At 36.4% G+C, this 25,106-nt stretch overlaps 3 protein-coding genes across 3 annotated transcripts in view; 2 read left to right on the top strand and 1 right to left on the bottom strand.

Moving 5' to 3' along the window:
- Positions 1 to 5,012, top strand: part of LOC139968016 (uncharacterized) — a 33,146-nt gene extending 28,134 nt beyond the window's left edge. The window contains exon 19 of the mRNA XM_071972292.1: positions 212 to 5,012. Coding sequence (XP_071828393.1) covers positions 212 to 359 — 148 coding nt within the window. The 3' untranslated portion in view covers positions 360 to 5,012. The remainder of the gene's footprint in view (positions 1 to 211) is intronic.
- On the bottom strand, positions 4,657 to 19,659 carry LOC139968018 (eukaryotic peptide chain release factor subunit 1). The gene is made up of 10 exons (XM_071972293.1): positions 19,024 to 19,659; positions 18,104 to 18,220; positions 17,247 to 17,445; positions 15,303 to 15,441; positions 14,903 to 15,093; positions 14,358 to 14,487; positions 13,452 to 13,607; positions 12,940 to 13,004; positions 12,442 to 12,514; positions 4,657 to 11,804 (listed from the first exon to the last, which is right to left on the bottom strand). The coding sequence occupies exons 1-10, from the start codon at positions 19,119 to 19,121 to the stop codon at positions 11,653 to 11,655; spliced, it is 1,320 nt and encodes a 439-aa protein (XP_071828394.1). The 5' UTR covers positions 19,122 to 19,659; the 3' UTR covers positions 4,657 to 11,652.
- Positions 19,660 to 20,315: 656 nt separating this feature from the next.
- Positions 20,316 to 24,559, top strand: LOC139968023 (uncharacterized). The gene is made up of 4 exons (XM_071972309.1): positions 20,316 to 21,760; positions 22,013 to 22,073; positions 22,402 to 22,567; positions 22,958 to 24,559. Exons 1-4 carry the CDS (start codon positions 20,945 to 20,947, stop codon positions 23,082 to 23,084), a joined length of 1,170 nt encoding a protein of 389 aa, XP_071828410.1. The 5' UTR covers positions 20,316 to 20,944; the 3' UTR covers positions 23,085 to 24,559.
- The last annotated feature ends 547 nt before the right edge of the window (positions 24,560 to 25,106 follow it).

Raw genomic sequence — 25,106 nt, 5'->3', positions numbered from 1 at the left:
TTATTAAACTCAATATTTTGCAATATAGACTGGAACAATGAAGTAAAGCTTTTCAGCAAAACTTTTCAAGGGAACTCGTCGCACTTGAATTTCAGAAACGTTCTCAGAGACGACAAGTTTCTGAAATGTGAGATTCTGTGATTGGTGAAAGATTGTGGACCTGAGAATCTGACGAAAACGTCACTACTATTATTTTTTTGCTTTGTCATAGAGCGAGCCGAGGTCCAGTCAACGGAAACGAGTGCTACTTCTGGCGGACCACTGGCTGCTGGTACGCGGACCGATGCCGCTACCAACACCTCCCAGCTTCCAAGGGGGCAGACTATCAATCATGGCAAAGAGGAGCCGCTCCCGAGTAAAAAACAATAGGGTTTATGCAACAAGAGGTCATTCTATTGTTAGAGGTCACCCCTTATCATTTCTTTTTTCAGCTTGAAAGTCTTTATTTCTTTGCATCTTTATTTTGCAAGGAAGAAGGAAAGAATAAAAAATACATCTTGCAGGAACGAGTGCGGACGGATGGAAGTGATAAAAGAAACTTCCCGTATCGTAGTAATTTTCACGAAACCAATCCGCTCGTTCGTGTCCTGGTATTGTTAGTAGCAGGCCATTATTATTATTGTTTGATCTTTAATTTTTGTTCGGCTAAACAGAACACTCCCTTTGTGCTATTATTATCGGTGTGACTTCAATATATTGCCTTTACTCTGTTGCATCGCAGCAGGTCTCAAAATTAACCCCTTTTTTTAACACTTCTGACAACAACAGGTGTTTTGGAAATTTTTCTTGCGATCCTCGAAAAGTGGTCTGACTTACGCCAGTTGTCAAATCTCTCCAAAAAAAAAAAAAAAAAAAAAAAATTTTTAATATTTTTTATTTCATACCGTCACCACGTTGGTGAGCAGGTAGTATCAACTGGCAGGTATGTTCACAAATATCGTTCAGAAGTTTGAGGTCGGAGGTTAACGTAGCGTCATTTTGAAGTAAATGTGGGGTCAAAGGTTATTATATTTTCCAAGTTGATCATAGGTATACTGCTCACCATACTTAGCAATGGAAGCATTGAAAAGTAGGATTTATACCTCGCCTAAAGATAACCAGCGTCTGACATTCAGCTGTGGTAAGTTTAAGATTGCCTTCTCTCTTCCATTCGTTTCTCCATTTTCAGTCTGTCACGTTCACTGTTTATTAGTCCTCAGTGGCCGCTCAAAACTTTTAAATTATTAAACAGCATTGCACTATATTTTGCACCGTCAAAAAAATTAATTTGCAAGACTGTTTGCAGACATCCTGGTCTTCTGTTCTTATGCGCTTTGAACAGCTTTAATAAAAAAAAGTAAGAGAAAGAAAGAAAGATTAAAACTGAAAGTTAATTATGTAAAAAGGAAATTTAGTTAGCTCCCAGATTACCAAAACAGCCTTGAACAATGCTCAGTTGTTCATTGTTTGTTGTTTTTGTTAACAGAAAGCAGCTTAATACAGAGAGGCTGAGTAAACATTTCATGTTTTCCCATTCTTAGCTTAGCAAAGTTCAAGCAGAGTAGACCTTTCTTGTTAGACTGAGTTGGTTTTCTTACCTTCATGGTGACTTATAGTTATATTAATGTTGGCTTTATGACATTATCTTTATGAAAGACAATGTGACACTTACATGCTACACCACCTCACCCCCCCCCCCTCATTATCTCTGTCAGTCATGGTTACACGACTTATATTATCCCCTTAAGCCTGATTACCCATTGTAGGCTATGGTAACTGTTATTGGGACACCTTAAAAGTGTGCTAAAGAATGAACAAATGCCAACAGTTCTCTTAAAGGTCATTCAGTATGTCACCTCAAAATATGCTAGAAAGTCTGATAATGGTCACTGATGTTCCACATTTTGACAATCATTTTACCACAACTACCTTCAAACGTCTTCTTCCTGGCTGGAACAGTTAATTGTTTGATTTAAACACTTCTCAATGTCTGGAAGTAATGAGGAGACGGAGAACCAACATGAGAGTACTTTTGAACATTGCTAGCAAATTTTTTGCTATAATTTGGGGCCAATACTAATGACCTTTCCAACTAATAGGACAGAGCTCCCATAAATATCTAAGGGACAAAAGGATATGGGGTCAAACCTTTGTTTTGGGGGTAGGGAGGGGATTTGTTTTGGAAGAAGGGAGGGGGCTTGTATTTGGGGGCAGGTAGGGGATTTGTGTGATAGTCACATAGGGTTAAGAGGTGAATCCGTTTACTATCCCCTTGTCTGTTAGATTTTCTCTTCATGTTAAGAACTCAAGTAATAGCAAAAATACGGCATTTGCAAAACTGACCTCGTTACTAGCGAAGGAAAACATGCAGTGACATAATTATCCCTGGGGCCTTTCATTGTAATTATCCCCAGGGCCTTTCATGGTACTCATAGTTTTGCCCTAAATTATGCTGAAATGCTCAAAAACTGATCGCTCAACTTAAATTACACATTTCAGCTGCCATGCTGAAAGTTGCACTTTTGAATTTACTAATTTGGAGCTAACTAGGCCAAATGCCTTTAATCAACATTCTTGGTAGTGATTTCACAGAAAGTAATTTTGATATAAACTCCTCTCCCTTTGTACCTTCTCACCCATTCCTGCACAGGCCTGTACCAAAGCAAGCATGTAAATTAATGAAGTGATGTTCAACTAAATAAGTAGGTATTCCTTTTTAACTATGTTTGGTTGTATTGAAAGACTGTATCTCAATTTTAGACTGCCATTCTTGAAAAAGGACAAAAAAAAAAAGAAGACAAAAAATTAAAAATTAACAATTGTAGGGAATTCGGTGAAGAGTGATTCATAGAAGAATAAAGAAATAAGAAATATAAAAATCTTGCAGAAGCCAAGGTTCTTTGATATCATAGAAGACACTTTTTCAGGTGAAACGTGTATGTTGTAATTTTGGATCCAATCTTTCACACATGTTTTCTTAAAGAATACTCAGAAATGATGTTATATAAGCTGCACGTTTACTAAAAAATTATGAGCTTTTGTTCATGAAATGGTGAAGTGAACCCAACGTAATGTTTACTTTCATAGGGGATCTCATCTGTGAAATAGTCGAACATAATGTGAAAGTGACCAAACTTACTGTTGTTTATTCTGCTTTCTCGCATTGTAAATGAAAATATATTGTTTATACAATTAATACTAAACCTTGAAGCCCTCTGTGTTCTCCCAAGATTTCTTTTTGCGTCTCCAAAACTCCTGCTGGCAAACTTTGTTTTATGAACTTAATTTGTTTCTCTTTTCCATATTTTCCCATTTTTGAGGCTTTGAAAGGTTACTCTTGGTCAACTGCTGGGTCTTTTTACTGGAAAAAAAAAAATTAGAAAACTGTTGAGCAACTTGCATCCTGGTGTGCCTTAGTAACATTACTTACAAACTTGATAACTGATCAAGTGAAACTTTTAATTTTTTTCTCCCCTTTTTCTTCATCTTCTTCTTTTTCTTTAATACACATGTTTATTGTGTGATGTATTTTGCATGCTCGCATATTTTGTATCTTTTTTTCTTTTTCATTTCTGATAGATAAATATTAATTTTTGTACCAGTTAAGTCTACTACTAAAAAGTTATTTGAGTTCTTAGGACAAGAACTTGGGATTTGCTCACAGATTAACCAGGACTTTACTTGATTTATGGACTAGTGAAAAAAGATGGTACCCTTCATTGAACGATAAACAAACATTAAAATTTAGGGTGCTGTTAGCTGTGTATAAGTTTGTCATGTGACCTGTTGAAGAGAATTTCTCATCAGTGAATGAGGTTTCTGGTTCTTTACTATCATTTTCCAAAAATAGTCTATGAATTATTACAAGAGATTGGACATTAATGGGTAACCTATGAATTATTTCAAGAAGAGATTGGACATTAATGGTAACCTCAAATTTGCAAATGTGTATAAAACACAAATTACTTCTACCCAGCACATCAGCTTCATCCTCCCCCTCCCCACCCCTCTCTCTCTCTCTTATAGTTATTTTCTATTTGGGAAAGACCTTCACGTACCCATGGTATGCAACAAGCACTGATGTAGAGGATTTCACATTTAGGTCACATTGTACCAGAAATTGAGGTAAAGTTACACCCAACTGGTTTATTCCTTTCCTTTGATTTTCTATTTCTAAACATATCCAAGATTTGTAAAAGCTTTTGTTGCAATTCAGTATGTTTGCTGGACCTGCGAATGTAGCCCAAAGAGGGAGTTTACCTTTAATTGAAAGTTTAATCAGAAGATTTGAATTGTTACAGGGTATGTACACAGATGACATGTTTACAGAGGAGAGTGTTCATAAATTATTAAACTATTAAGCACATTGTAGAAAGGGCCATCAAAAACGGGGGGGGGGGGATATTTGGTGGGGCTACACCCATTCTTCCAGGGTCCATATATGGGAGGCCTTGGTAGATATGGCTGAAACTGAAGAATGTATTCTCACATGCCCATGAATTGATGGAGACTTCAAAGGGGCCTGATCACATGACTGTTTCCGTGGCCCCAAACTGGCTCTCAAATGCTCTGGTCAAGCTCATCCATCCTGCTTCCAACATATTTTGAGGTCACTTTAATAATAGTGTCCATTTGACTGTTTGCCTTTTCATCCACTGTCATTGTTGTTTTATTCTATTTTTTTTTTTTTTTTGCTTTTGTTTAATCTTACAACAGAAGGAAGAAATTCTGCTTATACTTATAGAAGTAATTAAAAACGGGCATTATTTGGCTATTTGCCTGTAACAGTTTGTGTGTTTTGTTGTTTCAAATAGATGCAGTAAGTTGTCAAATTTGACATGTAAAATTTTTTTTTTTAAAGATATTTTAAGCAAAGAACTTTGTAAAGAAAAAAAGGGGGGTGAAGGGAATAGATTGCAAAAACAATGCAAATCTATTTTCATCGTGCGGATTTGTGAACTCTGGTTCAATTAAAGGTTATGTATCTGAGAAGTTATGCAAGGGATGCCAGTAACATGTTATTACAAACATAATCACTTCTCCTCTTTTGTCGTTATTTGTCTTTTCATCCTCTCTTTGAGTAACATTTTGGCAGATTTTGTAAATACGGCACACTTCATTTGCTGCTGAAATTCATTTGGATCGTAATCCATGGGAGTAGTGGGCAGGGGCTGGATTTGAGAGTGAATCTCTGAGGGAAGTGGGGAGGTTTGAGATAGCAATCCCTGGGGTGGTGCAGGGGAATTACAAAAAATCCATTGGGTCATGCAGGAGGATTTAGAGCAATCCCTGGGGTGGTGCAGGAGGATTATGAGCAATCCCTAGGGTGGGGCAGGGGGATTTAGAGCAATCCCTGGGGTGTTGCAGGAGGATTTAGAGCAATCCCTGGGCTGGTGCAGGAGGATTTAGAGCAATCCCTAGGGTGGTGCAGGAGGATTTAGAGCAATCCCTGGGGTGGTGCAGGAGGATTTAGAGCAATCCCTAGGGTGGTGCAGGATTTAGACTAATCTTGGGGTGGTGCAGGAGGATTTAGAGCAATCTCTGGGTAGAAGGAAGTGTAATCCCAGTGGGCATTGAGAGTAATCCTGGCGGAATTGGGTTTGAGTGTGTATCCCTTGGGAGTAGTCCAGGAGGTTTGAGAGGGTGCAATTCTTGGGAGAAGATGGGCTGGTTTGAGAGAGCAATCCTAGAGAGTACTGAGGGTTGGAAAGTGTACCCCCTGATGGTAGGGATGGGGGTACAGAGCATTTTTGTTTTATACTGTCCAGTAGAGCAAACTCACACAGACAATTTGTGGGGAGTGAAAATGGAGACGACAAGAAAGAATAAGTGATAGAAATGAATGGATTGAGATAAAACATGGCTTATTATTTAACATATGATCATTCACGTAACAGAACCACCGAATCAGATGATGATAATAATAATCATCATCATCATCATCATCATCATCACATCTAACCGAAATATACCATTAATCCCATCAGAAATAATCCTTCATGTAACTTGGAAGGCACAAATGAATGTTATTATGTGGGACATGACAAAGACAAATATGGCCATACAAGATCCTACCATCCTTTATTACTTTCTTTTTTTTTTCTGTTTTTTTGTACTATTTATGGTCATTCTTTAACTAAGGAAGTAAACTTTATATTGATGACTTTGCCCCATGATACTAATCAGAGCCATTAAACAAGTTGAAGTCATTGTTGCATTTCAACAACCTTTGCCTCTGTTCATTCTTCATAAAAAAAAATTCTTGAAAATATTTTACGTAATGCCTAAAATGAACCTCAAAAAACTATTACAAATCATAACCCTAATATAGGAAATAACTTAACAAGAAATAAAAAAAGAACCTTTTTCTAACAAAGATTCAGAAAGGGTGAATCTTGTCAAAGAATGTTATGAATGCTGTTGACCGTACACGTCAAAGATATCTTTTTCAACCAAATGACGAAGAGCTCGTAACCTGTAAAGCGATAGTTTTATAAATCCATTTGCACCTTCCTGTCATATGTGTATTAACTCAAGCAGCACCTTGAACTTATAGAAAAAGATTCTGAGAATAAAAAGGTTATCGGTTTTAAAGAATATGAGGGTCAATTTGATGACATTCTGTCAAAAGTAATACCTTCAACTCTTATATATCCCAAACTAGGGTGTATATATATATATGTATATATATATATATACATATATATATATAATGTTATTTTGCCTGGAATCTTCAAATCAGTAATTGGGTTTATACAATTATGTTGAGATACACCACTGTTCCTGAGTAGAGATATGTACAGCCTAGTAACTATCAAGCAGTGAGTGTTTAAAAAAAATTGCCATATCTTTCCCTGCTCAACTAAAGTATTCATAGTCTTTATGTTAAATTACCTAAAGAAAATAACATGTAATGTTCATTTGTTCTAAAAGAGAGATGATACATTGCATCTCCTTATGGGCATTCCTTTATCACAATCCTCTTTTCTAAAATATGCTTTGAAAAGTTTATTCCAAAGGGAATTTTTGACAGTTCAAAAGAGGTACAGCTGTTTCTCCACTACCCTACTGACCTATGCGATTGGTTCATATTACCCTCGACTTGTTATTAGTAAATGTGGTTCGTTATTAGTTGAGGTGACTAGTCGAAAGAATGTTTAGTCGTTTGATAATGGTGTATACAGACACTTGCGACACGGTACATGAAGTAACTTTATTACCATCAAACCCATGCCACACAAAATGTTTACAATTGAATGTATTTTGATAAATGAAAAGAGTGGTACGGATTTGCTCTAGACATTGCAACAGAATTACACTCTGTCTCAACGTACCAAATGTTGTGTAAGATGAAGTATGACATGCTCAGCTATACTTGGACAGTCCATCACTTCTTCCACTGATCCCACTAATACTACTAATCCCATTGGTACCCTGCTAAATTTGTGACCAGTCCATTTGCAACAAGACTTCAGAATGTAAAACTTACTCCGGTGACAATTAAGAATGGACACATGGCATTATACAGGAAATTTAAAGATCAGAAAATGTTCTCCTTCTTCTCTTGAAATGTCCTATTACACTAATTAGAAGCTATATGCAAATTCCCTTGAAGTATCACAGTATGATTGCAGTGAAATTAAGGTATCATATAAATAAGTGTTATCATCTTACAGAGTAATTACAGCAACTTGAAAGGATGACTATAACCTCCGTCACACATTGTCATTATATCAAGCACCTCTTTTATCTGTTAACCCCATCATCCCCATACATGCTAAACATAGTTAGCACCCTACACCATAAATACAACCCATATGAGGACATAACATCTTTGTATTTTCATCAATTGTATCACTGGTTTCATAGATTGTATCCTTCATCAAAAACTTTACACATAATGAGGAAAAACAGGAAGTTACAAGGTTTCTTTTAACTGAGCCATGCAGGCACCATGCCATTCATCCCATACTGAGGGAGATCTGTTATTTAAATGACATTGCTTTATATGTTTACACCATTAGTGTACAGAAGGTTATTGAAAAGTCAAACTTCATAAAGAAGCTCAAGACTATTATCGGATTCACTGAGCTCACGTTACAGCATTCTGAGGATTTATACTTTTTAGACTGGATATTTTCATTAGCCTGAAGCACAGCACAAACAATCATCAGTATGACAAGATAATTTCCAACCTAACCACTCCTCAGCATATGCAATCAGTGCGTTAGGCTAGTTATAAGTAAACACTAGTCATATATAAGTTGATGAATGGTCAACTAACCAGGCTAATTATCAGACTATCAGGTATAGGCTTTTCTTAGCATGCATGAACAACATGTTAGGCTAGGATCCCAGAATAGGCTTACCTCAGGATGTATCATTAGCATTGGTATGAGTGTCCTCAAAAGATTTATTGCATGTAATATCAACGTATCTCGCTGTTTTATAATTCCATATGCTACTGTAATGTTATTAGGAGGCTGGATAGCTCCTTGATGTTACTATCACCAAGAAAGGCTGAATGTTTAACACTGGAGGTGTCTTTTGAGCTTTTTAAGTAATAATGTGTAAATATATACATATTAAGGATGTACATCCTAACCAAGTTATCTTGAACATTTGTTAATTCCATACATGTTCTTTTTCCTTAACTCAAGAACACTTTGGTGGCAGCACTAGAAACACAGCCATGTAGTTGGCTTTGACAATTCAAGTGATCACAACTTCTTTATTACCCTGACGTGATTGCCTTGAGTGTGTGATCATTTCAATGTGAAACATAAGTCACTCTGAACAAGGACTTGCACACCAAGGAGGGTAAATGTTATACTAAAAGATCCATAACAACACCAATGATGAGAAGATACACAAAACAACAAAAAAGAAAAAAAAAGTGGTAAAGTATGTATCCAAGATTTTTTTCATCATCCATTAGGACATTGTAGCCCAGATAGACCTCTCTAGAAATGTGTTGAGAAGTCTTGGAAAAAGAAAAACAAGAGATGAATTAAACTGCAACGCCCTTCTTAAGTCTATAGGTAAAAGAGTTCACAAAGACTTGATCTTACTTGTGAATTAAAACACCTCATGGTTCAAACTTTTTACTGCTTGTCTCGGACAATGCTGATAGAACAATCAAAACAATTGTTTAAAGGATTCCTGCCTTTAGCCCCTTTGAGAATTCATGAGAAGTCTTATAAGCAATATTGAGACAATTGCATATCTAAAGCTAAAATGATGCTTGCCATTTCGATTTGTGTTTCAAAACTTCAAAATTATTCCATGTATGAGAGATACTGCCAATCAATGCGATTCTAAATAATCTCAACATAATTATGTTAAATGGAGGAATAACACTAGCATCAGAACAATCCTGTGTTTCAAATGCATATTCACTCCTTTCTCAGAAATTATCTCCAAAATGTTCGAATGTCCAACATTTCTATTGTATAACTTTAACAAGTGGTCTTCAAAATGATTCTGGCATTTCAGATAAAATCTTTGCACAAACTGAAGATTTCAAATTGGTAGAACTTACAAATTCTTTGTTGATCTTACCATAGGAGATATGAAGTTTAAAGGAAGGTGTATATTTCCTTCCAAACCATCCCACTGCCTCCAATTATTCCCCCATTCTTCATGCTCCTTCAGTCACAAGCCTAAATGTTTGCTTTCACATCTTGACTATGAAAATGTGAAATCAAAAAAACTTATGGGGTAAACAGATTTTGGTGGGATATTTAGTAGACAGCTTTCAAGTCTGTTAAAATGAGAGAAATATCGGTATTTGACACAATAGTTGATTACGACAATGGATATATGGGACATTTGTTAATAATATCAAGCATAAATATTTAAAATCTCTCTGTATATGAAATCACATTTATACTTGCAAAAGTTTTGTACAAACCATACAATCAATAGCGTACGTGCAATGTTCCTTCATAGGGCATAAATCGAAGCAATCAAGATTTTGGAAATAACTGTGAGGATTTTGTCGTTTGTTAAAATCTTCATACCTTCTACAGTTCTCAGGTGCTTTTCAAATCAAAAATCGTTTGTCCTGAAGTTCAACTGTTTTAAGCATGCTGTGTGATAGGTTAAATCATTGTTGCTACATCTTTCCCACTACTCACCACCACTAAGCAATAGATAAACGTTTGCACCCCATTTTTACCAGCTGTGGAAGCGTTACCCCTCCAGGAGTTTGTAGTTTATGACTACAGTTTTGCACACCCTGGACTCTTACCTAGCATGGGTTAAAGATGCCTCGAGTCAAATGTAGAGGAGAATTAACCGTAACTTTATCATTTCTTAGTTTAAAGGAAAATGAGCATCTTCTTTAAGATTTTCAACAGACATTTGACCACAGTTTGTTCTTCTATTAACAGCATCCAAGAAGGGACATACCCCCACTGCCTAGTTCACTGCATGTTCATAACATAGTAAACACAACTGTTATTTTACTAAGATGTTGTATTTAGTGAAAATAGGACATTTCTGCATTTTGAGAAGATAAGGAAAAACAGTAAATATTTTACCAAAATCTTTAATAGCTTTACAAGGATACCTTTTCTCTTCATTACAGTTACCATAAGGCCATAAATTTGTCAAATTTTCTGATGTTATGATTTCATCACATCATAAACCTACAGTGTAATGTTCCCCTCAATTTTTTTTCCTACTTGCAAGCAAAACAAGAAAAATAAAAACCTGTAGTGCTTGACTAAAAGATTTTGTCTTTTGTCAGCAATATTATGGAAAAGCAGCCTTTTAAACTTAAAGACCACATATAGTTGATACTTGTGCTTAAAACAATACAATCCTTCGTATATTTCCCATTTGCCAGAGGAAGTGCGATTAGTTCCTTTGAGTGTGTTATGACAGACAGTGACAATCCAACTTTAACCCAGTATCTATGAGATTATTACAACTAAATACAAAATCAATATGCTAATTTCGATTTTTGGCTATGAATATTCAAATATGAAAATTTCAAGTTGGCATATCATGTGACCATGTTCAGTTATCGCCAGACATACATGATTCATCAACCCAGACGCACTTCAAGCTGGCCTGACCCATGACCCGTTCAAGGATAAATAGCAGACAGCCCGTAAAAATATTGCTGTGCTCAAAAACCGATTAAGTACCCTGGAACTTGGATATGCAAATTTCCAGCAGTTTATGCTAATTCATATCACAAAGCTGGAGTCCAGTGATGTGTCCTTCAAGGAGGATGGAGTCACTGCAGGTTCATATCTTTGTGAATGACCAAACAGATACGTTAACCACTCGCACATTGCATATACTTTCCGAGGGCTTTTCAATATCGTGATAAACGAGACAGTACCATTTAAATCATGCGACTTGTGCTGCAAGGGCAGAAAGCTGCATGCAAACTCAATGGCCCTGCTGTGCTATTCCACCATCTCCATACATACAAGAGGAGACCAAACCAGAATAAGAAAGAAACCAAAGACCTAAATGACGTAGAAATATTTCCCTCCCTCTCTAAATATCGTTGATTAAAAGTAACAAAAAGAAGGTACGCATACAAAGCAACGGTTCTTTGTTGTGTTGTGTCATTCTGACAGGCTCTTGTAGAGAGAAGATTGCTCTGTGGTTAGTTGTTCTTGTTGTTGTGGTGCTTCAGAGTTCTCGGTTCTACTAATAATCGTCGTACCCGTCCAAACCGTCGCTATCGTATTCAAGGTTCTGAAACTCTACGCGATAGCGGAGGATGCCACCTATACCGCCAAATCCTTTGCAGAATTGAGATCCTTCCTGAGACCGATCTGTAATGATCTCTAACGTTGCTCCTGAAAAGTGAACGGTCACCAAAGAGTTTATCAATGACTCAGCATCATTCGTATCCAAAGAGGAAAGATTTGGGGACAGAATCATCAACCAAAAAAAAAAAATAATAAAAAAAATAAATAATTGAATAAACAGTCATCTTAAAATTGAATTTTGTCAAAATCTGACAGGAATAGAGCAATCGACAACTATGGTCTGTGTTTCAACTGCATTTATAGCAACAATGCTAATGTGTTTTTGTATGTTTGGTAGCAATGGATTCCTTGGTATGCAGTATTTGAAATCGAGGGGGAGGGGGTGCTGAGGTAACACCATGTTTATACCCAGGGACACTTAACTGTTGGGACATGGTTTAATAAGGAGCTGGTGTAAATTGACACCATCCAGTATGCAAAGAAATTTCAAACTGAGTTTTCTGTTCCAACATAATTTATTGCCTCAGAAAGGAGTGCTTCCACACATACTATCTGATAGTGTCATTTAAAAAAAAGTCTCAAAGAGACTTCCAAATGCTGGTTTTCTGAGAATCCAGAAATTCTTTGAGCCTGTCAATAGAGATGTGAAACGTAACAGTTCCATGTTGGACAGCTAAATAACCAAACAGTCCACCAATTCTTCTTGTCAATTTTTTTAACTTACCGAATGTCTTGTAGTTATTTGCTAGCCACTCGAGTAATGGTTGTGATTCCACTAATTCCAGCTCAACACCAGTCTGACAAAGAAAAAAAAAATTTGATCATTCAATAAATCAATAAAAATAAGGGAAACAAACTTATCACATTATTATACATGCTAGTTGGCGGAATCACGGAAACACCTGCTTCACAAAGCAAAGCTGCATATTTTATAGTTGACCATGCTACAATGCTGAGTTGACCTGGCCACAATCATGGGGTACCAAACTTTTTTTAGTTTTTTTTTAAAGTAAAACAAGCCAGTATTTGGTTTCTTTTGTGGGCTGCTTGAAAAAGCTTGTGATGATACCCTCTATGTGTCCATCAACTGAATGGTCGTCTGCCAGTTTCCCAAAACAAGTATTAAGTTGGGTTATTGTAGGATAATGAAACATACAAAAGCTACCCTCAAAGTGTATTTTCACTTGTGGACTTCCATGTGAACAACAGCCCTTTAACTTACCTCTTTGTCAATGAAATGTGTTTTGTCTTTTTCTTGTTCAGCGTTCAAGTGTAGAACTTTATCCTCTGTAAAAAAAAAATCAAGTGAATCGATAAATCAAATATTTTCCCCATCTTTTCCTGTCACTGAAATTGTTGAGATGTGTTAATAAACAGAATTAGACTTGCTTTTACAGCTTAACTCACCCACCCCTCCTCCACTCCCTCTCCCTCCCCCCCCCCTTTATGATTTTCTCCACGTTTACTTCTTATCCTAATTCTGCCTTTGTAATACTTTTATCTCCTGCATCCTTTCAACTCACTATTTTTTTTCTTAATGCATTATTCAGTTTTCCAATTACCTCATCTGGTTAACTCATCTTCCACTCGTTCATTTCAGTATTCCTTGGTTTAAGAGCAGGTTTAAATTGTCAGACCTAACAACTGTTACACATTTAACCTCCCTAGGATTTATGCAGTAGATTAGCAGTCATTTCTCTTTCTAATGTTCAACAACATGGACGTGAATCTTACCGTCGGAAGCGTGATTTTTCAAGACAAATCGAGTGTATTCCAGATTTTCCCACACGATTAACGTCTCCACCGCACCCATCTCAAGCCCTTTAAATGTGTCTTCTACCCCAAAGCAAAACTTTCCTGTGTCTTGAGAAATTTCATCAAAGTAACGACCTGTCAGGAAAGAGAAAAATACAGAGACTCTTACCAACATAGATCTGCTTATTAGAAATGATGACATAACATCGGTCAGTTAAAAATATTTAATTCAGACAAAATTCCCAATTCATCGTTTCCTGTAAAGAAGGTTACGGCAATATTCTTATATAACTATCCTACGTCACAATAGTCTTAGAAGTAATCATACTTTGATAAATGTTTACCTCAAAATGATCTCTGCATAAAATACAGTATACTTGTGGTCACTAAGATCCACCCATATGATACTTTTATGTAGTTACTCCAAGTTGTCCTTTAAAAGTGATCATGCTCACAAGGTTTTAAGATTTTGACCTTTGGAGGCCTCAAATGACCTTTAACCTCTAAGGAAAACCAAAGAGATCTTGTGCTCACCAAGTCAGATACCCATACGAAGTATACAGATCATCTATGCTACACTTTTGAAGGTACCATGCTTGTAAAGTTTTCAGACGTTGACCCATGTTGCCTTCAAATGACCTATGACTGCCACGGAAAAACAATACGGTTCTTGTACTTACTATTATGGATCCATATACCAAGTAAGAAGTTTAAACCACTGAGTAGTCTTTGAGTTAGTACAGAAAGCCAAGGCATCACATTCACACATACTGTGTGTACGCACGCACACACACATACATATGCGGTCACCATTGCATGAGCTTTCGGCAAGTTGAAATGGAAAGTGATGAATGAAAGCTTGACACAAATATTTGGAATCCTTACCAATTAGCTTCTTCTCTTGAATAAACTTGACATTTGATAGGACCTCAGCGGACAATTCTATAGCTTGATTGAAACCATTTTCACCTCCATAGGAGACATCCACCAGTTTCAATATTTTGCCCTGAAGTCTCTGTAAGACAAACAAAATGGAATTTTACAGCTTGCAGTAATTACTAAATATTTGCACTTGGTCACAATTTCCTCTCCCTCCCCGTATGGCTTCTCTTGACCACCCAAACCCACCCTCCATTCACCCCAAAATAATGGAATTCATCTTAAATGGACTTCTCACTCTAACATGTCTATCTCGACCAAATATAACCTCTGACCTATCACTTTCTGTTAAGACCATCTCCTCATTCCAAGGTGTAAATAATAGAAAAACTTGAAGTGTCAACTTTGGTATTTTCGTCTTGTCTTTTTATGAGTATTCAGTGAAAGTGAAATTTGTTTATATACAAATCATTTTGCGGTGAGCCATTTAAAGTTTATTTTGAAAGAGAAATAATTAACTAGAAGTGAAAGGATAATATTAAGAGACTTACTTGATCGAACATATCAGACTGACTGAGTTCGGTCTTGAAGTCTGCGGACCCTGCGAGGATTAAGCCCTCAATGTTGGGTCTATCGTTCGTGATGAAGAGTTGCACAGCCGTCTCTGCCACTTTCCTCACGTAATTGTGTCTCTTCTCCATCCTGAGCCTTGCGAAACGAAGAGCAGACTGACCACCACGGCCTGTTAAAACACAAAAATATTAATCTTGTCATCATCGACTCTGCAGATATTCAAAAGTTCCATGCTCAGTAAACGTTTACAGAATTCAAAATGTCACGTTGTAAAATGTTACAACATGGGTCCTTATCTCGTTTTATTCTGAAGTATCACAGTTACCATGAGAAATTTAAAAAAAATTTTAAAAAAAGGAAAAGAAATTGATATCTTACCGTGCTTTTTAGGCAGATCTACAGTGAATTTATGAAGCACTTCCCTTGTGTTCCCTGAAAGTGTACCAAATAGGGCTCCGTTACCATCCATCACGATGAAACCAAATTTATTGTCATCTGCAAGCAGTGCTGTGAGAGCCTGTTATAAAGCATATTGTATTGTTAGTGATGTCGCAATGGTTGTTAATCACAAAATAAACGAACATTTTGATTGCTGAGAGGAAAAATCATCTTTAGGAATGATAGGACAGTGGGCACTCCTTATCTCATGTCTGAAACTTTTTGGGTAAATGCTCTACATGCCATGGGTCATACTTCATATGATGGTGGCCCCTGGGCCAAACCCTGCCTTGCAAAAGATTTCAATCCCACTGGCCAAAATTACATTCATCAGCCTATCAACTTGATCTTATTAGGGTAAGTGGATCATTTAGTTAAGACTTTCATTTTTTGGGAATCTTACCAGCGTACCCTTCACGATGCTCATTCTAAGTGAAGTGAGATTTTCATTCTGTCTGGCCACTTGCTGCAACCAATGTTCTTTTCTGGCTACTTGTAGAAAATTACTTGAAAATCCCTGAACTAAAGTAAAACACCCCTCCGTCAGACCTGCTTTTATACACCGACTAGTGTTTACACGGGTCCAAAAATCGGGAACCGGGTACCCGAGAGCCATTACCCGTCGGGTATCCGGGTACCCGGAAAAAATTGTTAACACTCGTGTATCACGATTTTCAAGAAATTACATATTGGATGCTATAATAAATGAATTATATTCTCTACTGACAATGTTTTCATGTTCAAATACGTACATGTAAGATAAGGTATAAAACCTTCCTCAATAATTCTATTTGCTTTTGTTTCTTTCATTAACTTGTTAATTACTTCATATAATTAACATCACTACTAACATCGCACTGCCGCCGCTGCTAATGCTTGCTCTCCACCTCTATCAGACCATACAAATATCCAATTTAGCTCTTAAACAGTTGTTACTACTACTACTTATTATGCAGGCCCAGGGTTCACATTAGCCGCGAGATTGCACGATTGGCGCAATTTGATCGCATTTGGAATAAACGATTAGTAAAAAACCACTTGCGATGATTTGTTTTAGTTAATCCGTCTATATTCCATGAACATCTTGTAAAATTCCTTGTCAGTCTTTCCTTCTATGAAATAAACGAACGAAAAAATAATTATTTCTCCCACATGGTAGCCTAACACCACACTAAGTCAATGAGAAATATACAGGAACTAAGCCTAACCATCGATCTGTTTATTCGCTGAAATCGTGACGCAGTTATAAGATATCCATGGAATACTTTCATTATGACTGTTAGGTTCGACCACATGGTTGCCTAACACCACACTAAGTCAATGGGGGAAAATCTAGTCTACAGTATACCGCTGAAATTGTGACGCAGTTATAAGATATCCATGGAGTACCTTCATTATTGCTGTTATCTTCGACCACATAGTAGCTTAACAACACACTAAGTCAATGGGGTAATCTAGCATAGCCATCTGTTTATTAGCTGAAATTGTGACGCAGTTATAAGATATCCATGGAATACTTTCGTTATTCGAACACATGGTAGCCTAACACCACACTAAGTCAATGGGAAATCTGCCTAACTATCGGTTTGCCAAAAAAATCACACTTTGCATAGGATTCGGGTAATAAATTAGGAACCGGGTAGTATCGCGTCGGGCGGGTACCCGGATAACCCGTGCAAACACTAACATCGACCTTGTCGCAAAGAAAAGGGTTACACCCTCAGGCAAACTCAAATAAAAGCGAAAGTCTTCCAAATCAGGGAAGGTAAGTAAAGGTTATTAAGGTCTAACAAATGGAATGAGCAGATTTCCTTCATATTGGTACATAGCCCTGGACCATAGAGTGTAAAGGAAGGACAGAAGGAAGGAAGGTAACAAACTTACTTCTGTATGGAATTTATTGTCACACAAATATAGTGATGTGTTGATAGGTCTGAATGGCTCAAAGTCGATGTTGACTCGTTTCTCCTTGCCGTCGTCTGTGACGATGGTACCGCAGTATATGACTAGGCCCTTGATCGGTACTTTGGAATAGAGTTTCAATCTCTGTTGTACTGAGGTAATGGCAGACAATACTGACAATCTGGAAAAGGATTATTAAGTCAGCAGTCACTTAATGGTGAACTTTTTGTTTAAAAGAGCAAAGCAATATTTCAACTTGAAAAAGATATTAAAGTTCTAATGAAAGCACTGAGGGCTATCCAGGCATAAGTCAGTTCTGACAAACTTTTGATGTAATTTCATTTTTGAAACTTTACAAACAACTTTGAAATAGTAGTTAACTGTAACCATGTAGGAGAACTGGGGGGGGGGGGGGGGTGTATTCATACTGTAATTCATATATTTGTATTGACAGGGAGTAAGTGTACAGGATTTTAATGTGAGTGTCACGGCATGTAAAGAAAACTAGATTTAACAAACTGTTCTTAGTTAAATCAATAATGATGCCACGTCTTTTAAATGCAATTGAGTAGTCTGATCAGAAGATGCATGTGTGTGTTTATGGTGGGCAATTCTGGGTTACATGAGGGTTACCCAGTTGGATGAAAATTGTGAGAATTTAAGTAAATAATGAATACAGTATGCAGGAGACTTGCGATATTTATGAACAACATAAATTTGAACTGATAATGCAGTATCTTACAATTTTAAGATCAAAACTTGAGACTAAGAGACATGCCATCGTCATCTGTAATATATATGCATATTTTTTCTATTATATGGTCAATAGATTAATTTACCTGTTTACTCTGCTTTTAATATTTGAAGCAGTTCCAAACTCATCAGCCAACATTTTAGCTACTCTGGATACTTGATCTTTTGGAGGGATGATCAAAGATATCATACTTGTTCCATTTCTGTTGACAAAAACATAAAGGTATGCAAATAAAAATAAATAACCTTTTTTTCCCATGTTGAGACTCTGAAGATTTACTCGAGGTCATACAAGGTCATTTCATTTTCTATCGACTATATGGTTCATTAATTTATGCTAACATTTGAGCTTAAAGATACTTCTGTTCAGCTATGCATACAAGAAGATAAGATACTGTTTAGGAAATGTAAGGGCAACAAAAATGGCCTTTTAGGTTCAATCATATACCATGTGCAGCAAACTGGTACATAAACTATAATTTAAGTATTTTGTGATCAACAAAATTCATAGACAGCAGTACTGATGTCACAAGATGCTATTATTAGACCTACTTATTGTAATATCCTGTTGGGTGACACGTTCGTAATGACCTAAAGTGAGGCCTAGGTCTGTAATTATTATTAAATAGTTTGACACACACACTTTTTAATAAAATCATTTTTGTTAGTAAACAATTTTAAGCAAGTGTACCAAATTTGTCTTGAATGGTTCTTAATATACTTCACAAAATTCTATGGTGAAATCAAGTTCTATAGACCTAATCTAGGCCCTATGCCTACTTTAATTCAGAATGAGTGTCACTTAGGCCCTATGTCAAGCCTAGCAATAGTAATCTTGGTTCTTATCTGATATGTCAAATGGTTAGGAAATTTGCTCAAATTCATTTTGAAGTTGTGTTCTTAGGTCCACCATAAAAATACTTTTCTAAGCATAAATTGGACTGTCAATATTGCTAGACTAAAAAACATAATGTCTGAACTTCATACACAAAATGTTCACACTCACCCTCTGGCAGCCTGTAGACTTTTTATCAGCTTTTTAATCTTCCACATCTCAACATTTCTGTCTGAAGCAGACTCCTCTGTTTGATTTTGACCTGACATTTTCAACTTTTCTAAAGTTAGTCCAGTATCAGGTCCAAAAAGTATAAATATGTCACTCTACAAAGAAACTGTTCAGGATCACTTAATAAAATATAGGAACTTCAGTTATAAAATGTGTTGTAATGTTGCGAACAAATGGCAATTTCTTTTCAGTAATGTTTGCCTACCGTATTGTGGTAAGCTCGTGTTGTGCGCTCTGTGACTGTTACTGTTAGTCTTAAAAATACGTACAAGTTTTCAACCTAGGTTTGTTAGGCTATCCGATTTGTGTACTATTGTATTGAAATAAGAATCGAGACAGTATGTCGCAATCACCGGAACATGCTTTGTGAAATATGTGTCTTCCAATTTCACATGTGTTGCGACTGTTTTACACAACTTTGAAATGAGAAAACGTTGTAAAGGTATTTCCATTCACTAAATATCCAGCCCGGTTACAAAATCTGAACGAACAAAGCCACTGTTGAATTTCCACCGTTAAGAACCGCTTCCCAGAAATAGTTGATTTCGCCCATGTGATGAATAAGTATGTGTGGGCTCTATAATCAGATATGGTGACGTCACATATACTACACCGCCAAATGTAGCTTGCTTGCGGTCTGGATAGTCAGGGTTGATCATGTCATTCTGCGCTTTAGATTGTATGCACGTTAATCAATATATCACACTGTTCAGCCGAGGATTACAATACAGTTTTTCTCCGTGGTGTGAATATTATGTATACGTATCATTAGAAAAATGTGTATTGTAACTTAAATATTAATTGGAATTGGAATTCGGTAGATGACCGTAGATCCATACGCGTAGGAGGCGGGGGGGCTGCAGCCCCCAACCATATTTTTTGGTGATAATTCGGGCAATATGCTGAGAATTTTTCGGGCACCTGCTGGGAGAAGAATAATTTGAAGTGTGTTTTTCATTTTTTTTTTTTTGGGGGGGGGGTGATAATTCGGGCAATATGCTGAGAATTTTTTCGAGCACCTACTGAAAGAAAAATAATTTGCAATGTGTTTTTCAATTTTTTTTGGTGAAAATTTCGGCAATACGCTGAGAATTTTTCGGGCACATACCAGTGGCGGAGCGTCCATACAGTCAAAGGGGACGGATGCCCCCCTGACGGACTCAAATGGACTGCTGGCGCCCTTTTCAGCTTTTTACCATTTTTTACATAAAAAATACATAATCCTAAAATTCTTGTTTATCAGACTTTTTTACATGACGTCACTCAAAACTGAATTTGTGAGTGAATAAATGAATACAATGAATATAAGTGCATAAGTTTACTTTACTTACCTGTAACGAAGTTCACAAAACAAAATTAACAAAGTTAATTAGTTCTTACATTTCCCTGCAGGCCTGGTTAAACATTATGTTCTGTGTTGATTCCCTGCTGAAGGCAAGGTTTATGTGCGGTGATGATAGCATGTGTGTCTGTGTGTGACACCTTGGCTTGTGTACCTGATATTTCAAAATGTCAGAGTAACTTGATCTTCACACTTGTTATTAAGATATCCCCTTAATTATATGTATTGTTTTTCGTGGAGGTTAAAAGTCATATCAGGTATATACTTAACGGTCTAGGCGAAAGTTGATGGAAACTCAATCTTTTATGTAGAGGCACATCAATCAATGCTGCAATATGCCCTAGTATTTCTGATTAGCTGAGTTTGGAATCTTGTATTCACAATTGCTCCTTATATTGGCAAATAATCACTACGTCAATTAATTTTCTGGTTTGAATTACAGATAAGGAGGAGAGCCCAAGATGTGAAACAACACCAGGACAGACGACTCATGACATCGCGTTACCTACTTTCTCACATATGTTTAGGAACAGTCTAAGAATGAAAGAACCACCTTTGCCCAGCGAAAAGAGAGGGGCAGCGAAAGCAATTGCAGACCAAATGATCGCAAAACACCTCTCTGGAAGAAGGGTATTCAGAGATTTTGCTTTACGTGTAGTAGCGTTGTCACCAGATTCATTTTCTACAGAACTGGGTAATGGAGTTGATTCATTTGCTTGTCTCATCGAAAATGCATATTACAACCACCCTAGCATGAGACTGCAATCAAAAAGTAATATCCGCAGTGATCTGTATGCAGCAGGTACTAGTGGACGTAAGAGAAAGGGTGTAGACTTAAAAGAATCATATGGCTGCACAAATTGGCAACAAAGCAATCTCCCTCGTGGTGAAACCAAGGAAAGTCAAGAAGAAAAGCGTAAAATTTTGAAAACTGAATTTTCCAAACTAAGCCAAAATGCTAACAAGGTTGGCAACCTGATGAAAGCAACATATGTAACTCAGCGGTTTGAAATCAACAAGAAACCAACAAAACCATTGTGTGAGCTGAGAGAAGAATGGCCTTATCTGTTTCTGACACCCTTCTATGACAACCATTTCTACAAGCTTACAAGCACCTCTTATAAAACATTTCACAGCAACTTGACAAAGAAAGTGGGTCCCCTCTACAAATTTCTTTGTGATACAAAACAGGGCAAGTTCTCAAAAAATTGGCAACAGAAGATTAAAGAGGCAAAAGAGTCTGAAGAAAACGAGCAGTGTGTCACCCTCGCAGCAGTGTTTATGCTTTGTGAATATTTTGGAGAAAACAAAGATGTGATGTTCAAAGAAGTAGAGGTATGTCTACCCATTTTTAATAGTTAGTCCTGGCTTAATTGGTGTAAAATGCTAAGAATGTTGACCTTATGAATTGTGTGAAGTAGGGAATTTCATTGCAGAGGCATTTTGTAATTTAAGAGCAAGCCATACATGAAGTTAAAGTGTGATGATCGGTAGATTGCAAACACTAATGTGCATCAACATCATTTTGGAGTGCAGGAGCGCAGAACTTATCTTCGGATATAATCTCTATGTTTTACACTGTTTCAGGAAGATGCTGACTTTTCTACTTTCAAAACTGATCTACCGTCACCGTGTGTGGTATATGCTGGTGAGTATGATGACTAATTACAAGAATTACTGCATATCCTTTTAGTCATATCCATTTGCACATACAATGCAATCAAATTTTTCTTTCCATTTTATCTCTATCCTAAGACTATGATTGGTCTCACATATTTATGCACTAGATCATCAGGTTTTGACTTTTTTGTGGTGAAGTGCGTCACGGTGACCACTAGGATTCATCCAGAGTGCAAGAGTTTCACTTGCAGGCTACTCTTGCATAATTTCTGAAAGAAATTGCTTTTAAAATTATAATCCATGGATCTTTATACTTTAAGATATTAATAAAAAATGCTTTTGTTTTCATGTAACAGGTTGCAATCCATTTCTTAGAAACAGAATGGCAATAACAGTTGATCGGGAACCTCTGCTGTATCCTACATCAATTATTGCTGCGTTGAAGATGTTGTTCATGAGCTATTATGTGTTCAACATATGCTATCCCACAGAGGTTCAAGCAACCATGGAATACATACAGAGGTACAGCTTAAACCTAGTTTCTTGACAGATTAACAAAGGAGGTGCATTCAAACTACAGTTCCTCCATCTTGTTGAGATCCTGCAAGAAGAACTGCAAAGTCATGTTCAGTTTGTTCAGTAATAGCTTTATGTTGGTGTTAATGCCAACAAATGTTGTGCAACATTGAATGTTTTCATTAAACTACTAGTGCACCTGTCACGGCATGCAAATTACAACAGTTTATACATAATAAAACGGATAAATATATATATATAACTTTTATGTGAAGTTTTACTAATTTTGGGGATATTTACCAAAATTGAATTAATTTAGTTTCTAAGCACTAGGATGTTTTTGGTAAGCAAGGATAGATTGGACTCATGAAACTTTTTTCAAATTATTCCCTACAGAATACTGTTCGAGATTGATCCAGGGAGAGGGTCTAGGGCTAAGAAATCTTACAGATGGTGTATAAATCCGAAAGTAACTTCTCTTTGTGAGCGGATGAAGGAAAGTAGAGAGGGAGATATGCAGTGAATGTGGCCAAAAGCTACTTGAGTTAACTGCATTTAATTTTGTTTTGTTTAATGCCGTATAATATTTTTGTTTTGTTTAATGATACCTCAATTTCAAAAGTGCTGACTCTGCAAACTATTGTGCTATAAATCACAAACATTGTATTTTCTTAAATACAAAATATGATTCTGTACAGAACAACCTCGTAGCTTTTTCAGTACAAGTTGGATGTTATTATATAAAAATATCCCAAATTTGAGCACTGTCAAGTAGATTTTCTGATTGTTCTATATATTGGAAAGGGTTCATTTTAGCAAAACAATATCCCAGTGTGCCTGAGCATTTCAATGGAAGTTTCATCACTTTGACATTGACCATCAATCTAACTGTTTTCTTTGTATTGATTTGGGAGTTGTTCTGATAGCAGTAAAGCTTATTTCCAAGAGTAGCAACTGTACTCATTCGAAACAAAGTATTTTTACTAGAAGAAATCCTTTTAAGTACTCTAAGCATATAAATAGTATTTGAGTTTCACACTGTTAATAGCTTTTTTTTGTTTCAGTTTCAGTTTCAATGCAACTTAAGTGGTTTCCAGGTTCATGTTATTGTTTTGTTTCTTATTTCTTTAGTATGTCATAGAGTAGTATTTTTTAGTCGTTGCTCTTTCATACTAGACACTATCTCTTTGTAAGAGTGCTAAGATGGACAGCAGTATCCTTGGTAGGTTCATAAGGTAAATTGAACCCCTACTATTCAGCATTATCAATCTTGCTTAAATAGTATTTTACCTTTGGAAGTCTAATATCATCAGGAAAGTCCAGATTAATATGCTGAGATAGTTTAGTAGTAGTATGATAATATCACTGTTTACTGGTAGACAAATTCACACTTTATCCCTGTTTTGGAATGATATCTAAACTGTTCATGTTAGTGTAATATATTGTTACATTGTTGTTTGCAGTGCTAATTCCACATTTGCTGTATATGATGTTATCCTAAAAGTCTAAAACACCTGTCAAGATTGCATTTTGGTAAATAAAGATATGTGTGTTTGGTAAATTTGACTCTCTGAATGTGTTCCTCTTGGTATAACGTTTATTTTTTCATCTAAATCTCTTTCATGTACAACAAATTCCTCTCCACATAGGATTCGCCTAGGATCACAAATTACTTTACCCATATATAGCAGCTTCATTTGAATACATAATTTTTACTTTCAAGCACAACTTTTTACCGTGTATACAAACTGTTATTTGGTAAATTAACGGAAACATTCTGTCTAAAAACGAAAAAAGTTCGACCAATATACAAAAAGTATCTTGAATTTTACATCACTTTTTCCATGTTGACACATAAAATTCTACCTGAATAAATAGAAATGAATCTGTTTCTACACAAACCGTAGTTGTGCATTTACAGTTGCTGTTGTACACTGATGAAAAAACAGATGGAAACTAATTGACAGCTTTTCTTTTGTAAATATACAGAGAAATTTTTTACAGTGTGAGTAGATCCACAGAAAAGAAAGCACCGTTCGCAAAATTGGCACTAGATCTGTAGTGCTTATATATATATATACCTTAATTGTAGCCTTGCTTTCTTCTTCTAAGAGTCACACGTTTCTCGGCGTGAAGAATAATAGAAGCATGCCTTCTTTAACTCGGGTATGTTCCCATGTCAATTGGTACAAGTTTAAGTTTATTATATTCATTGCCTTAACTGCTTAAAAAGTGCAACTTGCACGAATCAACAAAACAAATTACTATCCGTCTTGACTGATGTGGCGCCGGGTTGCTGCACTTCGATTGAATCAAGGTGAAAATCATGCAAATGTAAGTTGGCAGCAGACCAAAAAACCTGAAATAATTCACCGAAGTGGTAATCCAAGGTAAAAAAGTGAAATTGTTTGATCAGGAGGTTACAAATTTGTCGATCAAAGGGTTATAGCATATACGCTACTAAGAGGCTGCATATCCCCCGGGCACCTCCTATGATATATCATGATATCATATAAGTTCGTCAAAATTGGCTTTAAGGACTAGG

The sequence above is a fragment of the Apostichopus japonicus genome, chromosome 5 (assembly GCF_037975245.1).
Source record: "Apostichopus japonicus isolate 1M-3 chromosome 5, ASM3797524v1, whole genome shotgun sequence".
NCBI lineage: Eukaryota > Metazoa > Echinodermata > Holothuroidea > Aspidochirotida > Stichopodidae > Apostichopus > Apostichopus japonicus.
Note: the sequence above shows the minus strand (reverse complement) of the source record. Positions and strands in the feature narration are given on the sequence as shown.